A 16,847-nucleotide genomic window follows, 5' to 3' on the forward strand; every position below is an offset into this window, starting at 1 on the left:
TAGCTTGTGCCTTGTGGTTTGCAGTTTTGCAGTGTCTGTCTGCAGTCTGCAGGATGGTCTGTTGTTTGTAAGGTTCATAATTGTAAAAAATTACTCCGACATTGCACATCAGCTTTCTGCTCCAATTGCCTCACATTTTTCTTAAACGAGGACTCTGCAAACAGCAGAAATTAAAATATAAAAATGGGATTCAGTAGCACAGTGTACAATCTCGTTCTCAGACGGACATCCACATTTACGGTTGCCGTTTTAGTCTCCGCCTTCGTATTTGAAAGAGGATTCGATATGGTCTCCGAGAAGATTTTTGACACTGTTAACAGAGGAGTAAGTGTCCATCTGTACTTCCTATTGTTTTTACGTTTAATTCGACGTCACAGCTTTATTAGATACTCGTATATCGAATTCTCTGATGCGGGTTATAAAGTGAGGTTATGTCACAGAAAAAAATATTCATCGTGACATATAATGATATTTCGCAAAATAAAATATTGAAGATACTAAATAAACTTACGTCATTTATTTTAATTTATGAGTCAACATATGGTGTTGGAAATGACACATTTTGATTTACATTTTGACATCTGAAAGAAATACGACACTGATTGCATAACAGATCTGTTTCTTTCAGAAACAATGGAAGGACATCAAGCACAAGTACGAAAATTAAATGGGAAATTTTAGGAACAATATGTGTTAGAGATCTAATAGATGTATTCTACCTCTCGATATGTAAATAAATAACAAATTACATGAATTGACGCTGGCAAATTTATTCAATTAAATATATTTTTATTTCATATATTATTGTGATATACAATATATATATTATAAGATACGAGTCGATATACATATATATTTATTTCAATTTATCATTTATATGTATCGTATAGAAAGGAATAAACAATTATTCTATAGATGTAACAGAAACGTCATTTTTGTTATAAGCAGCATCATTATATGTAAGTCTTTTATATTTTAAGCACTTTTTAAGTACAAAACTGATTGTAGATGAATATTGAGCTTTTTTTTAAATAGTGCCTCTGGAGTTGTCTGCATTAGGACCCATGAAACGACCGGCGAAAAGAGTCTCACTTGTTACCAGATCAACGATGGTAAACATAAATGGTCTATTTGCTATGAAAGTTTGATCCATGTTAGCCATGAGCGGTACAACTGCAAGTTCTGCAATTTAATGAGCATTAGCACAGCAATTTGTAAGTTACAATTTATTGAAAGGAGTCATAAATTAATTACTGATAATTACCTGTCACTGCAGCAGCAACGGTTCCTTCTTCGTCCACTTCTATCTTAGCATTTTGAATGATATTTGCTAATTGCAAGTATTTGTTAAACACGATTCCAGTAAAATTTGCTGCAGAACTAAAAATGTCTTGTATACCCATCTGAAACAGATCACATTTCTTGGTTTTATTCAACTCTTTTGATACATAATGCTGTCAATGATATTTATAATAATAAGAAATAGTATTAACTGCAAAATCAATTATATTAATAAGAACTATAATTGCAATGCGATTATAAAAAATATATAAAAATTGTTTAAATTGTATCACTCATTACTATGACACAACTCAAAAGATAAAGTTTTCCAGAAAATGTTTGTTTTCAATCATTAAAATTTTGCAATATTAATTTTAAAATGTAATTTTGATATAATAATTGATTATAAAGAGATAAAAATGCTTTTTTTCTTATATTTTTACTTTTTTTATAAACATTGAACAAAATAATTTTTTAATCATATTGTAGGCATAAACGATATATGTTAACAAATTATTAGTATTGATAATGTGAAATATAAAAGTAAGAAGAACATAGAGATAAATGAGAGTACTTGGAGTGCAAATTTTTATAATGTATAATATTATCTACAAACCATTACAAGTTCATCGAATGTTTCGGCCTTATTTAGAACTATCTAGATAACAGGGAAATCCAATGTATAAAAATTTTTTAAATGTGTAGTAATGACATGTAGTAAAAAAAGCTGAGTGTTCCTTTTACAATTCTAGCTCGACGTTTTGGTATTTAAACTTTTCATCTTAAAATGTTACAAAGAATACATCTTTAAAATATTTATCGTCAGTGATGGGACACCCTGTCTAGTAGTCTTGTGTTATGTATATTAAATATAATTAAACGTATATAAATTAATACTTACGCGCATTAAGGGTGAACGCAAATCTAGTTTACTATCGATACTAAATTTCGGAATGGCAAGTATCAGTTCAGTTTCGTTGAGACTAGTGAGCAGCGTTTTCATCGGTACATACGACAGATCTTTGAACAGAATTTGAAGGTTCGGATCGCTCTCTTTATGAGACGGAAGGAATATTAGCATAGACGTCCTGCCATTCTGAAATATTAATTTTATGAGTTTCACATGATTTTATTCTTAAAAATAAAAATTTAAATATTAAATTTCTGACATATTTATTTTAACATTTTTATTCAAAAAGATTTAAAGGAAATAAAATTTTCTCTATAACAAATAAAAATAAATTTTACGCTTTATTTCTTAGAATATTGTGTAAAATTAATTAATTTTTATTTCTATTTCTTTAAACAAAAATAACATATTACTTTGACGATGATTTATCTGCAATAATTTTCGTATAAAACATTATCACAAAATGAATTAACGGCAACTATATGTATAAACAAATCCTATAAAATAAGACTTTACAAAGGTAAAAAAAGATATGCTGCATACATAAATGCATTCAAAAGTATACATCAAAAATTAAAAAAACGTATATTTATTAAAAAGTTAACTGTTCAAAATGAATATGAGATCAATACAATTATTACTCAAATATATCATTACAAAAACAAGACCTAAAAAATCCTATAAAAATCTATTTAACTTGCTCTAAAAGTCTAAACGATTCATAAACCGAATTCATTTTCTTTCTTGTTCAAATTCTCATTTCTCGGGAAACGAATAGAAATAAAGTTTAGGATTTTTTTACTCACTGTTGAGTCAAATTTGCAATTAGGAATACAACATTTTCAAGTAGAATGATTAATTTTTTTTAACGAAAATATTAAAAAACTAATTATCGGATTACTATAGTTTAAAAGCCAAAAGTTGCCTAAATAATAATTATATGTAGTGTTGCTCGAGGTATGCAACTAGTGTATAAGGGTTGACATACTATACATTGCGTGAATTCTTTATAGACGTCGAAGCATTCATGTTAACTTATAGATGATTAAGAATCTTACCGAGTACGGGATTTCTACCACATCAGCGTCAAGAGAAGCTATATTGCCATATCGATACTTCGAAGAGTTCTCCATCATAAGAATATCTTGGCAGCCACTCTGAGGAACATAGAAGCACCGTACACGCGTAACACCCTTATCGAAGGATTTCAACCATCGTCCTTTGAAGTACAAAGACGAAGTTAACACCATCTGAGTATCGGCGCTAAGAGTGCCTGGAACAACGTTGATAAAATGCAATTAAACTGAAAGAATTATTAGCTTCAAAATTGAAGAAAACGTTCCTTCAGAACAAATTCGTAAGCTCGAATTACTGGTTTGGGAGGAGGAGGAAGTCTTCTGCCATATTCGGTAAATGTTCACTTACAAAGATCATGACTTTGACAACATATGTCAAGGTCAACGTCATCGGAGGAGCATCCCCTAAAGTGAGCATTTACCTTATATTTAATAGAACTTAAGTTAAATACCAGGCTGAATGATCGTCTTGATATTATTCCGCGTGTTCTCGCGAACCCAGGAATTGATGATATTGGCCGCATCGTTTGTATTCCCGAAATTCAGCTGTTGGATATCAGTTCCATAATAAGTATTTAAGGCGGTCATATAATTAGTAGATGCCGCAAGAGCCGGATTGATCCACAAGCGAGTTGCTACATCGATTTCCGTGCCATTTTGTTGACTCTGAAAAATTATGTGAAAATAACGTGAAGAGAAAAGTCAGACAAATTTTTGACGGAAAGAAAAGACGCACCGATCGGTATAATTTTGATAAATTGTCTATGCAAATTCAAAATTGATTTATTCTGTTGCCATGAATAAATAATCACTTAATTTATACTATCGAAATTACCGATTTCAATTATCGATGTTTGAATAAAGTTTAAATAAAGGTATATCTAATATACTTTTAGAGGTATAAGAGAGCGACTCGCTATTCTCCTGATAATATATTCTTCTGCTGGCAATCTCAAAGCTGCAAGAAGCTCGTGACGTGTTCGACCACCCGTGCCTTCCACTAGACTCGTAAGGGCGATTTTCGCACTAGCAGGAGACAGTATCAGATTACCCTCCACATTCTCGTTTACTCTCTGCGGTTATCATCATGAAATTTTCATGAACATAAGAACTATTTTTTATATATATATGTATATCTTAATTTGACAAGAAAATTATCTTTTATTCTAGAAGTTAAAATACAAAATGTGAATGAGAGATCGAAATATAGAAATGTAAAGAATTTAAAGGGATCCTAAAGTCGTCTATTTTATTAATTGTACGTAATAATTTTCATAGAACGATATCGCATTATATTACTTTTACAGATTTGGAAATCCGTCTTCAGAATTAAAATATACCCACGCATTAATATATACGTGTCTACAGCTTGGAAGTTACGCTGAGAATCAGTAGACATTTTAACAATAAGCCAAATTACATTACTTTTTTCTGAACCCTGCCTTTGTTTTCTATACAACCAATAGCGACAGTAGCGTATTCAGATTTTAACCAATTACATTAAATTAATAAGTTTAAAATGTATAAAGTATATAATTGTAAGAGTAGCTCAAAATAATTACTAGTTACTAAAAGTAATACAACTTAAGTGATGTAAATTAAGTTACAGTTACAGCTGGAAAAAGGAACAAAATTAAGTTAAGACTAAAAAAAAGTAATTCTCAATAAACTCTCAATAAACTGTAACTATTAGTTACAAGTAACTAGTTACTTCCCAACTCTGTACAGAGATGTGTCGCATTTTATTGATAAAACAGCGATTTCATCGGAATTCAGGTTTTACTTTAGGATCCCCTTAAAGGGCTTTTTATTTTTGGAAATTTATTTAATAAAGAATAGTACCTTTGAGAATTTTTTTTTAAACCATGTGCGACAGACTTTCATAGACTTTTGTAAATTTATTGTACATATACAAATATATATATATATATATATATATATGTGTGTGTATATACAATATACATGTTAAAAAAAGGTCGGCACCTCGAATTTACTCAGAAGGATGATATTTTTGAAAGAAATGTTTTAGATAAAAGAGAGTTGTAAGGTATAAAAAGATCTATTTACAGATCTTATCAGACCTTGGGTGGCGTCGCCAAAGCCTTGATCTTGACAAATGTTATCCAGGACATAATCTTCAAATAGATTAACTAAAAATAACTTTTTTTATTAGACGTCCAAAAATAAAAAGCCTTTAAAGTAAGGAATTAATTTCTAATTTAAAAAATTCAAAATTTATAATATTTTTGTCCACACTCTTCTATATGTATCAATTTCTTTTAAATTCATTAATTTGTTCCGACAATAATGTAAAGTATATACATCTTCCATCTTTCCCATCGTTTGCATTTTACTAAAAATGCCTTTCTCACCTGCAGGAGATCGATGTTGAAAAAAGAGTATCGATCCTCAGTACTGAGTACAGCTGGAACAACGGTTGGAAATGACATTAATACAATGTGTGATTTCATATTGCAAGAATAAGATCATACATATGCATTTATAGCCATTGTTCTAGACGCACTACATTTCTTATCGCGTTCAATGATATATTTGAATACAATTTACTAATTATGTTTAATCAGGCAGATATCATGCATATATGTAATGGGAGCTTTCCAACGAAAGACACAAATTGAGACAAGAGTCATCCTTGTTCGATAATCAGTAAAAAGCAAAGATAAAATGACTCTTGTGTCAATTTGTGCCTCTACTGGAAAGCTCTCGATGTAATCAATCTCGTATGCCAATTAGTCGCGCATATAAAATTCTGAGCATAGAAAACGACTTCGGAACAACTATTGAAAAGACAAATATGGAGTGACTAATGATCGTTACATGTCTTGGCATATCGAGAAGAATTTCCTTGTCTTACTCCTGTCTCGAGCTAAAAGCGATTTAGTAGGAATTCCATTTGCATCCGAACAAACGGCGAAGATAGTAAAGGACGATAACGCGGAAAACTAATCTTGAGGGACGCCAAGTGACTTTAACGAGTATCACCTTGCAAGCGATGATGTAATCACAGAAAATGCAGCCTGATACTTACAATCAATTTTGATTTACGATGAAGCACAGACAAAGTTTGAGATTACAATATTGAATATTTATCCTATTACGTACGAACGAAAACTCCCAGTAGAACAAAAATAAGCAAGATTTGAAATTCCGAAGTTGATAATATATGAGAAATTGGAGTAAAGATTCGAAAATTGAATTACATTATTTCGAATATTGAATTATTTCGATAATCTACAAGGTAAATCTTTCAATGATTACATAAATATCACTGTGAAACACCAGGCAATATAAATGCTTAAAGAATGTCTAATTGTAAATTCAAAGAAGATGTTCCCTAACACTTAAAGACTTCTAAAAGATATCTAAAACTCATCTTTTTTTATTCTTTGCAAATGCTACCTGCGAGGAGACACCAGGAGATCCACAACAGCAGTAAAGACATTACGTACGTAACTGGCATGTCTAAATGTATTTTGCGTACGTGGCTCTCCAGCGAGCAGATAAACATGAACATAACGGAAATATGACTGTTGATGAGTGTTAATAGTAAAAGCCAGATTTCCGACAAGTCATCCCCACTTTACGCCTAGATTCTGCTGCATATTATCTTTTCATCATCATGTAAACATTATTATGTTCCGACGTGCCAACAAATTATTCATCATATATCGCTTGTGCACAAGAATATAGGTATGCGAGATAAATTCGCGTAACTTGTGATGATGATACGATCAGAAAAAACAAAACGAATTGGAGAATAAAACAAAAATAATAGAATTATCTCTTCCCGATCCAGCTCTTTTTAGCTAATGAAAATGATATTGTGAATAAAAAGACAATAAAAAGAATAAATGAAATAAAATATATCCGGCTAAAACTGGAAAGAAGCTCGTAAAAATGATAGGTATTGCGTTGGAAATTCCGTTCACTATTTTCGTCCATGAGCGTCACTGGAATGTCCCACTAAAATTCGTTTCCAACTTTTGCGATTATGTTGCGATAAAGGTATAACCCTCGAAATAAAAGCAAACAATTCATAGAACCATAATAATTAATGATACGGATGTAGAGGAAACGGAATATGATTAGCAATGACGTCAATAGTTGTTACAATTCACAAGTACTATATACAATCATGCATGACGATAATTTACATTTAAGCAACGAAGGAAAAACCAGAAAAAAGTAATCGATCATTCCTTGAAAAATTAGTAATTAGTTTTATTAATAATTGATTAATTGAATATCTCAGATTCGGTAAATCACAAAATATAATTTTTTAACATAATAATAAACGAATAAGATAAAATTAATATAGGAATATTATAATATTTTATTTAATATTGATCGTATAAATAAAAATAAAAGAAATACTTTTTCTATCTGTGCGCATAATTAATTATTAAAAAATTATAAAATTATCTAAAGTGTGTTCAAATTCAGAATAAATACACGTTTGCAAGGCTTGTTACATTATGTCTAATAAATTCATTTAACATAAATAATCTTTTTCATTCCTTTGGTATTATATATTAATATTTGCTAAAGTTAACGCTATCTACGTCTTTATCTAATATTATTTTATTCGATATTTGCTATTAAATGTCGAATATAAATGAATTAATGAAGGAGGAAATTTTGACTTTATTTACTAAAATGAAAAAATTCCGAGATGTTATACAAATTATACAAATTAAATCCTTTAGGGATGAACATTGAAAATTTGCAACGTTTACTTTAAAATTAAATTTGAAAAAAGTTCTGGATCTGTACACATTATATTTAAGAACTGAAGATAAAAATGTATAGCATTGAACATTAAAATGCATAAATGTATAGTACTTTACTCATCAGAAAGACTATACAACGTATGCGTAACTATTGATGAATTTTTCATTTACATTTTTTAGTAAAAGCCATTAACAGTTTTTAATAACAAGACGAGATCATCTCTAGAGGGTTAAAAAGCTATTTAAGTCGAGTGATGTATTGCTTATCTTGGGGAAATATTGGGAACATGGGAGAAATTGCCTTCAAAATTCTTATAAAGGAACATAATCAAGTATCCCCTTCCAATTAATAAATTTGGATACGTTAAAAAATAAAAGACACGTTATATTCTTTTTGTAAGTGCCCATTTGCATATTAAGGAGGTAAATCAGTTTCTTTCTTTATGAATATTACCTAAAGATATAAAAAACGTTTTGAATAAATATTGAAAAAAAATGGTTTCAAGAATATTTTATAATAATAATTTTTTTAAAATCTTTTAAATTTATTTATACGTTTATTTAAAAAATTAAAAAGTATTTATCTTTGTTATAAAGTACTTTTGAAACCATTCCATGTTTAAACCTTTTTTTTTATACATTCCCTCAAGAAGAAAGAAACTAATTTTTTGTTTTAAGAAAAGCCTTGCCCTCTTAACGTGCGATTAAACACAATATAAAAAAATTGTGTCTCTTATTTTTATCTATATTGTAATATCCAAAGCTTGTTAAAATTGAAAGGAAACACTTGGTTGCATTCCCTTGCAATTTCTCCTATATTTCCGATGTTTCTTCAAGATAAGCGAAATATTATAGCTTTTTAGTATACGATATATAATTTACACATTTCGGAACTTTTTTATTTTGAAAAACAGCTAAAACTTTACATCCTTTTTAATACAAATTTAACATTTGTTCCGGATACAATTTTAATATAATAATACAAGATTATAATATACTTTCCATAACAATTTGTCTAAAACAACGCATGTTTAATATTGTAATAAGACTTTTTATAACGATATTATATTCAAAGTATTGCATTAATGTATTCTAAAAGAAATTTTTCCTTGTTCTTATTTTGTTAAAAATCGAAAAAAAACCATTGTCTGTGTAAATAATTCAATATATAAATAAAAAAAAAATAGAATACTTAATTAAGCCGAAAACCGCTTGCATTAGGATTTTAATAAATCTATTAAAATGCTGTCATCTATTATAATACTAATATAGAGCAGCATGCATGTTAATGGTATATGTTAATTATATTCTAACCAACATTTCCTTCTAAATTTAAAATACATTCTATGTGTACAGGATACTTTATCTCAAATTTCGAGCTCCGAGCTTCAACAACCATTAATACAGAAAGAAAAGTATATATAGGAAAGAATCTTCTATCTGAAAAAAACTAATCCTATTTTTTTTTTAAGTGTTTTAAGATATATAATCTCGGAATTTGGAGAAAAATATCCTGCGTATAACTTAGTAAACCCGCCGTTAATGTTAGAAGAAGAAACTCAATATACACATATGTATTCTTAGTTTTATCTTATTTAATATAGTTAAAAGATCAATGTATTAATCTCGGAGTAGAATTGCACCAAAGTAATATTCTGCCCATTACCATTACAGCGCAGAGATATAATTTTTTTAATAACTAAATAGCATTACGGTAGTTTACCGGAATTAGGAGTTACGGTGGCTGTATCCGGGTTAAATCGCGATGGAAATTCCTGTTGCGTTTTCCCAGTAGTCCCAGATGTATTCAAGGGATTCTGAATTTTGCCTACATAAAGGACAGTGCCGGTGGTCTCATCCTCAATGTAAAACACGAACGGACGATTAGCATGGAACGTTCCTTCTTCTATTTTATTTCCAATCTGTACTTCTGTATTAAGAAGAAGAAATGTGAAAGCAAAAATCGTAAAAGAAAGAGAAACACAGATTAAATTTTTTAATAACATTTTCTCTCTACTCCTGAACAATCTACAATAAAAATAACTAAAGAAATTATTATATTATATATTAGGATATTTTTGCAATAAAATTAATATATTATAACTTATTTAATATTTCTTTTATCGAATAAATTACTAATGTAATTATTTATAGTAAAACAGAAGAACAAAAAAATAATTAAGTAATTTGAAAAATATTTAAAAATATTTGAGAGAATATTAAATATTTAAAATACTTAAAAAGTACGAAGTTACCCTGTACGTACAGACGGGGACAGGAATTATTTAATGAAGTTGCATACGTCCGAGAACGCATGAGAAAAAGAGAAAAGAAAGCATCAGAAGGAATGAGAAGGGATGAGAAAGCATGTTAAGACATTCCTAGCTGTCCCTATCTGTACAACACATTATATATGTATACATATTTCTCGTTACCTACTTCACATCTTTCCTTACACTTAATTAATTATTTATATTTATACATGTAATTTATTAAGAGGCATATACATACCTGTTGCAGCGTAAGCAGTCGTTCCATTTTCATTCATCTCTATTCCAGTCTTATGTACTACATCGGACACCCGCAAACGTCTGGAAGCCCGTCTCGTTTTTGCTATACCCGTCAGCAGCGCAGTATCGTCGAAGATATCGCGGATACCAAGCTATTATAAAAAAAATTAACATATTACATCCACATCAATACGATAATTATTTTTAATTTGAATTCATTTTGAAAAAAATCATTAAAAAGGTACAAATTTTATACGTAGCAGAAACCGTAATTCTGACTTTTTAGTTATAATTTCGCTGGATTCATTAAGTCCTTATTAAAATTATCGCATAAATAATTTTTTTGTAATAAATAGTTTTATATAAAACTTTTTATTCATAATGTTTATAGAAATGTATGAAATAAAATTACTTCACGCAAAGTATTTTCCAGATGGCTCGTAAACTCAAACTTGAACTTCGGAATCCAAACATCAAGAGGCAATTCCTGCATGGCCCATACATCTCTCGCCAATGTAAACGAATTAATCTCATTGACAATGTAATCCACACCTGTTAGCGTGTGCGGTAGTATAATATACATAGCAAATTTTAAGCCCTAAAAGATTTTACATTTTGTAATTTCTGCGTAGCAATAATGTGATTGGAAATATTTTACTCAGGTAATAAATCTGAGGCTGTTACGTACGTCGTATGGAATTCGCAGAATCTTTGCATCGAGCCTGGACGATTCGACGTAATAAAATCGACTTATAGTGTGCATATACGGCACGTTTATGCTCTCGTTAGCATTTACGTAAAATTTGGAAACTCGACTATTCTCGGGAGCGAAGTATTTGCGGCGCCAGGCTCCTTTGAAAAATAATCCATTTACAATCAGCATCACTGAGTCCTCTAGACCTTTTTCTAAAACAAAAAATAAATAATAAATAAACATTGTTTAAATTTAACAATTAAAACTTATAACAATTAAAGCCCTCTACTTTTGTCAAGGGATGCAAGATATTTTATGAGTTATTATAATATATTATTTTATATGTTTGTATTATATATAGATATATATATATAATTTTATGGACAACGAGTTTGAAACACAAAACATTAAATTCGATAATAAATCAAAATAGTTGCAACCAAGCAAACTTACCATCGTCTATCATCTTTTCAATATATCCATTCGTAATATTATTGACCCAAGAATTAACTTTAGTCGCAATTGCGTGCGTGTTAGACAAATTGGCATTGATCACATCAGTATTATAAAATGTTTTTATCGTCGCTGCGTAACGTTGTCTGGTTAATATATTATCATCGATATAAATTCGTGAACCTAAATTTAAAGTGTACGCAGAAGACGGGGCCTGTAAATGAATATCTCTTTATAAATTTATGAATTATATACGCAAAAATATTATAATTTAAAAAAAATATTAATTTTGATTTGTTTATTAATATATGATTTACCTGCAAAGATTTCACAATATTATTAAACTTCTCTCGAATGGCCGGTGGACTGGCTGGAAGTTGCATGGCTCCGGCAAGTTCATGTGCGGTTTGATCTTGAGCTCCCTCATAAAGGAGCACTAATGCTAATTTTATGGATATTGGCGACAATAATATATTTCCTCTATTTGTCTTGCTTAAACTCTGAAGAAATAATAAAATTAGAGCGTCGACATTAATAGTTTAATTAATAAATTTAATTACATAAAATTAGAGCATTTAAAAGCAGTTTAAAACGGCTCTGAAAAACTTACATATCTGAAAAACTTGTTTTACATATTTAACATTTAAGCAACGGACTTGAGTATGACATATCTAACCAAATTCGATTGTTTATAATTTTCATAAAAATGAATATATAAATAATTTTTTTCAATCGAAAAGCCAAACATTAAGGAATAACATAACGATGTCAAGCAAATGCCTGTATCTTTATTAATAAAATAGTTATAAAAACGATAAAAAAAACAATGGAAAATTGGGTATACCATATTGAAAAGACATATTTAAGGGGATCCTAAAGTCGTCTGTATTACTGACTAAACCATGTAATTTTTGTATAACAATTACCTTTTTTCTCTTTTACTGATTCGAAAATCCTTTTCCAGGAATAAAGTATACGCATTAATACATGTCTGTGAGGTGGAGCTTATGTTGAGAACGAAAAATTTCGAAATTGAGATCATTTCTTCTTTATCATTTCTTAGTCCAATATAGCGTTTCAGAGCTGTCACGTCGTGATTTGCTTCATATAAAAGTTGTGCAATCTGTACTTACGAAATAGTAATCTATGTACTAGTAGTTTTGCACGAAGAAACAATATAGAATTCTTAAAATTAGACTTAGACGTCTAATTAAAACATTATTGTTATACGAAAATTTATGTATATACGTGCATGTGCCTGAGATATTGATGTAGTAGTATGTATAATGATGTATCAATAACACGTAAATTGTCTCTGTGTAAGTGCAATTTACAATCTAATCAGACTGATCTTTAGGATCCCTTTAAAGGTATCCTTACGCGTTATCTGTTTTGCCGATTAAACACGCAATTTTTGTAGAATGATATCACATATACCCACATATATTACTATTACAGATTTAAATTTTTTTCCAGAATTAAAATATACGCATTAATAGTAGTCTGTATTAATGTGAAATTTATGCCGAGAACGAAAAAAATTTTGAAATCGAGATCTTTACCATTTTTCAGTCCAATATGACTTATCGAGTTGTTAAGTTGTGACAAGTATTATACATTTACTTGATATAAAAACTTCGCAATCTGTACTTACGAAATTGAAGGCTACAATTAACTACAGACTAAACTAGATTACACAAAAAACAACGTAGAGTTCTTAGAATTAAACTCTTAAGCCCGTTTACATCAACATTACTTTAACTTAATTTAAGCGAGGCTTAAAACTCGATCTCTCTCTCTCTCTCTCTCTCTCTCTCTCTCAAAAGAGAGAAATAGAGTTTTAAGTTTCGTTTAAAGTCAAAGTAACATTAATACAATTAAACTTTAGACATTTAATCTTAACAATATCGTTTTACGATATTTTACGTATACATATGTGCATGCAGTATTGATATAGTATAGTATAATACGTATATAGTGATGTATCGATAACACGTGGTATGTGTATAAGTCTTATGCCCAATTTCTTCACTTCCAGATAAGTTGCGGATAACCTTATCCAGGAGATATCTCCATTCTGGGAGACATCTCTTAGATAAAGTTATCTAGAAGTAAAGAAATTGGGCATTATAGTGAATCGGTAAAACAGATGATTTTAGAATTCCATTAAGGATTAATTTGATTAGATAATAATTAATTTTTATTTTTTAGATATATAAGATCGGATATATATGACGTAATCATGACTGATAAGGGGCATTCTATGAAAAGTACCCTAAATAACATCCAATCGAATACAGTGAAGCGTTCACCCTGATAGGGCACAAAATCTTCATCATCTTCAACTTGAGGATTAATTTGTGAAGAAATGTTTGTTTGAGCAGGATTTTGTGCCACTGCGCAGATATCTTCCTTTATAAAATCCACCGCAATTAAGAAGCACAATAAATAACCTGTAAATAAGATTTTTTTATTTATAATTTACATCCTGAAGAGAGGATCTTATCGTTAATAACCGATTTTTTTATCTATAAATTATCTGTTCAATTTAAAATCAATCTTTGCTTAACAGAATAATTTATCGTGTTTTTATTAAATATTCTAAAAAATAAAAAATTTTTATATATTATATATATGTATATATATGCAGGATTAGCAAGTAACACATTACTCGTAACATCGTTATCGTTACAAGTTATTTTTTTCGATAACGAGTGGATAACAACATTATGTTTACTTTTAAGTAACATTTATGATAACGCAGTTACATTTTGAGGGTGATGATAACAATTTCACTAAATTTAAATTAAACTTTTACACAAATATTTATTATCGAGACAAACAATAAAATTAAATAACTTTTAAACCAATAAAAGAATTATGCTCAAACTTTACATAGATACTCAGACGTAATAATAGAAAAACATGTAAAATTTGTGTTAAATTTCCACTATTTAAAAAATGGATATTAAATATCCTTAAGTTTTTGCTGGATCTAATTGTAAGTTTCTTTGATGTTAAATTACTTTATTATTCAGTGACGTTATTCCTCTTCATTAATGATTCTCTTGTCAATGTTTAAAGGAATATTATATTTGTTTCTAAGAATTTTATACCATTATGTGCCTAATAATAAATTTGTAGTTTCAAACGTATTGTACATATAATTCTTGTTTTATAGAATTCATAATTTCAACATACACTCCTAGATATGAATCGATAATAGTGACCACATTAATGCTTATCCGAACGGAAACCGCATTTTTCGCGGTCAGCAACCTCATCTATACAAACAAAACCTTCAATTTTTTGTAGTCTATATAAAAAAAGAATTTCAAGAATTTTAATGTCGGCCTTCGGACTCATTGTACTTTTACTTTTACATTTAGCTTCCACATTTTTCTGCAAAATTTCGTCTGAGAGAACTTAATTTTTTAATGTGGATTTTTTTAACAGCATATTAAAATAATTTCATAACTTATTTAAAAACTTTATATTTTTTAATCGCGCGCGGAATGTAGGGATTTTTTAATTTTTGAATCCGATAAATTTGAACAGTGTAATTATTTCAATTAGTTGAAATACTGCATTTGGATAAATATTGTCCAATTATAAATAGCAAGATAGGTCTTTATTATTACATTTCTGTTATCATTTAATAATTTCAGAAAAAAAATTGGAAAGAATAGATTTCTAAAATCTACTAATATAATATGAAAAAGAAGATATATTACTCACTCAATTGGAACCACATGATCAGTAAATGACTACGCAATCTTGCGTTAGGACTTGTAGCTTCTGCGGATAGAACTTTACGAATTAACGTACGTGATTTTCGTGATTTTACTTTATAATGCGCCCGGTGAGCAGACCGGTTGCGATGTGACCAGTGTACAGATCGAAACCGGTCAGCATCTGACGATCCAATGGATTATAGAGCCCATTCGCGAGAAAGAGTAGTGGTAACACGTAATAATACGCGAGCGCAGAGAGACGTGCGGGGAAATCGCATCAACAGGAGGAGGAAACAGTGAACATGACTCAGGAGCGAACGATTCTCTTATACACGTGTTAAAATGTATTGTTAACATTTATTGATAACACTAGCATATGCACATATACATATATATATATATATATATATGTATATATATTATCATAAACTTCTACGGAATCGTGTAAAAATGAGAAAAGGATCTCGCGATAAAGGAAATTTCCATTTTACCAGTTTATTTTTAGTTACATGTGTAATTGTAGAATCTGAAATTTCCTTTATCGCGAGATCCTTTTCTCATTTTTACATAATTCCGTAGAAGTTTATGATAATATGTATATACAATATATACATATATTTTTTATTGTAGAATCTGAGATTTTTGAAAACAATAAATAACAATAAAAAATTAAGTAATAGGTTTATAAATATACGAATAATAATAACCTGTTGTAACCATGGGAATGCAATCATAATCAAGCTGAGAGTAACCGAGTTTATCTTTTAAATTCCACTCAGATAATTTTTGTGTACAAAAAGATATAATATCAATGTAAAGGAATTAAAAATTATTTACAAATATACATTTAAAAAATACAATGACATCGTTTAATATATTCGCAAAAAAGCGTGTATTAACATGTGAGTATTTAAGTTATTAGTTAAACAAGCTGGTTACGTGTAAAAACAATTAAAGAAAGATAATACAAGCAAATTGAGAATTAGATAAATTAAAAATGTATTTATTCTCAAATAAATGTAAAAAGAATAATAAATTAATATATAAATGTTTCGACTATGCTAAGTCTTTCTCAGCATACAATTAGTTAATCATTAAAAAAAAAGAATCAAGACAAAATCATCAAAATGAAATATTAAACCATTAATTATAGATATTTAACTGCCTAATTAAATGTCTAATTAACTTTCAGTACTGCTCCTTAAAGTTCTCCTTTGTAGCTATAAAACCAAAGAAGGAACGGTGACTTATGTATGACGTTAATATTTCTACTAAGAGAGACTTCGGAATACCTAGAATTTCGTATTATCTGGCAAGATTATTCGATAACATGATCAAGAGTGACGATGTTCAAGTGAATATATGGGAAGCAACCACATTGATTTTAAAATAAACAAAAATTCCCGATAATTAAAAATGATATCATGTTTTGTGAGCG

The 16,847-nt window shown here is 29.2% G+C and overlaps 2 protein-coding genes across 3 annotated transcripts; one reads left to right on the top strand and one right to left on the bottom strand.

The window, feature by feature from the left end:
* Nucleotides 1-21: 21 nt before the first annotated feature.
* On the top strand, nt 22-753 carry ox (ubiquinol-cytochrome C reductase complex subunit oxen). The gene is made up of 2 exons (XM_018518264.1): nt 22-324; nt 629-753. Exons 1-2 carry the CDS (start codon nt 184-186, stop codon nt 665-667), a joined length of 180 nt encoding a protein of 59 aa, XP_018373766.1. The 5' UTR covers nt 22-183; the 3' UTR covers nt 668-753.
* A 214-nt stretch (nt 754-967) lies between these two features.
* On the bottom strand, nt 968-15,612 carry LOC108768087 (uncharacterized). Of its 2 annotated transcripts, none has more exons than XM_018518360.1 (15): nt 15,414-15,612; nt 13,950-14,128; nt 11,993-12,175; nt 11,676-11,889; nt 11,217-11,434; nt 10,941-11,126; nt 10,530-10,680; nt 9,745-9,948; nt 5,640-5,704; nt 4,158-4,340; nt 3,720-3,933; nt 3,250-3,464; nt 2,183-2,377; nt 1,265-1,403; nt 968-1,182 (listed from the first exon to the last, which is right to left on the bottom strand). In XM_018518360.1, the coding sequence occupies exons 1-15, from the start codon at nt 15,427-15,429 to the stop codon at nt 1,028-1,030; spliced, it is 2,517 nt and encodes an 838-aa protein (XP_018373862.1). In that variant the 5' UTR covers nt 15,430-15,612; the 3' UTR covers nt 968-1,027. The 2 variants fall into 2 exon arrangements, with proteins under 2 accessions (XP_018373862.1, XP_018373863.1); XM_018518361.1 differs by having other exon boundaries at nt 5,640-5,692; nt 9,742-9,948.
* Nucleotides 15,613-16,847: the final 1,235 nt, after the last annotated feature.

Source organism: Trachymyrmex cornetzi, unplaced genomic scaffold (assembly GCF_001594075.2).
Source record: "Trachymyrmex cornetzi isolate Tcor2-1 unplaced genomic scaffold, Tcor1.1 scaffold748, whole genome shotgun sequence".
Lineage (NCBI taxonomy): Eukaryota > Metazoa > Arthropoda > Insecta > Hymenoptera > Formicidae > Trachymyrmex > Trachymyrmex cornetzi.

Excerpts from the sequence above, each read along its gene's own strand:
- LOC108768087 (XM_018518360.1), bottom strand. Across the intron at positions 11,890-11,992 it reads ATATTGTGAAATCTTTGCAG|GCCCCGTCTTCTGCGTACAC; the intron begins GTAAATCATATA and ends ATTCATTTACAG. Across the intron at positions 3,934-4,157 it reads GCTCTCTTATACCTCTAAAA|AGTCAACAAAATGGCACGGA; the intron begins GTATATTAGATA and ends ATAATTTTTCAG.
- ox (XM_018518264.1), top strand. The coding sequence starts at position 184 with ATGGGATTCAGTAGCACAGTGTACAATCTCGTTCTCAGACGGACATCC. Across the intron at positions 325-628 it reads TTGACACTGTTAACAGAGGA|AAACAATGGAAGGACATCAA; the intron begins GTAAGTGTCCAT and ends TGTTTCTTTCAG.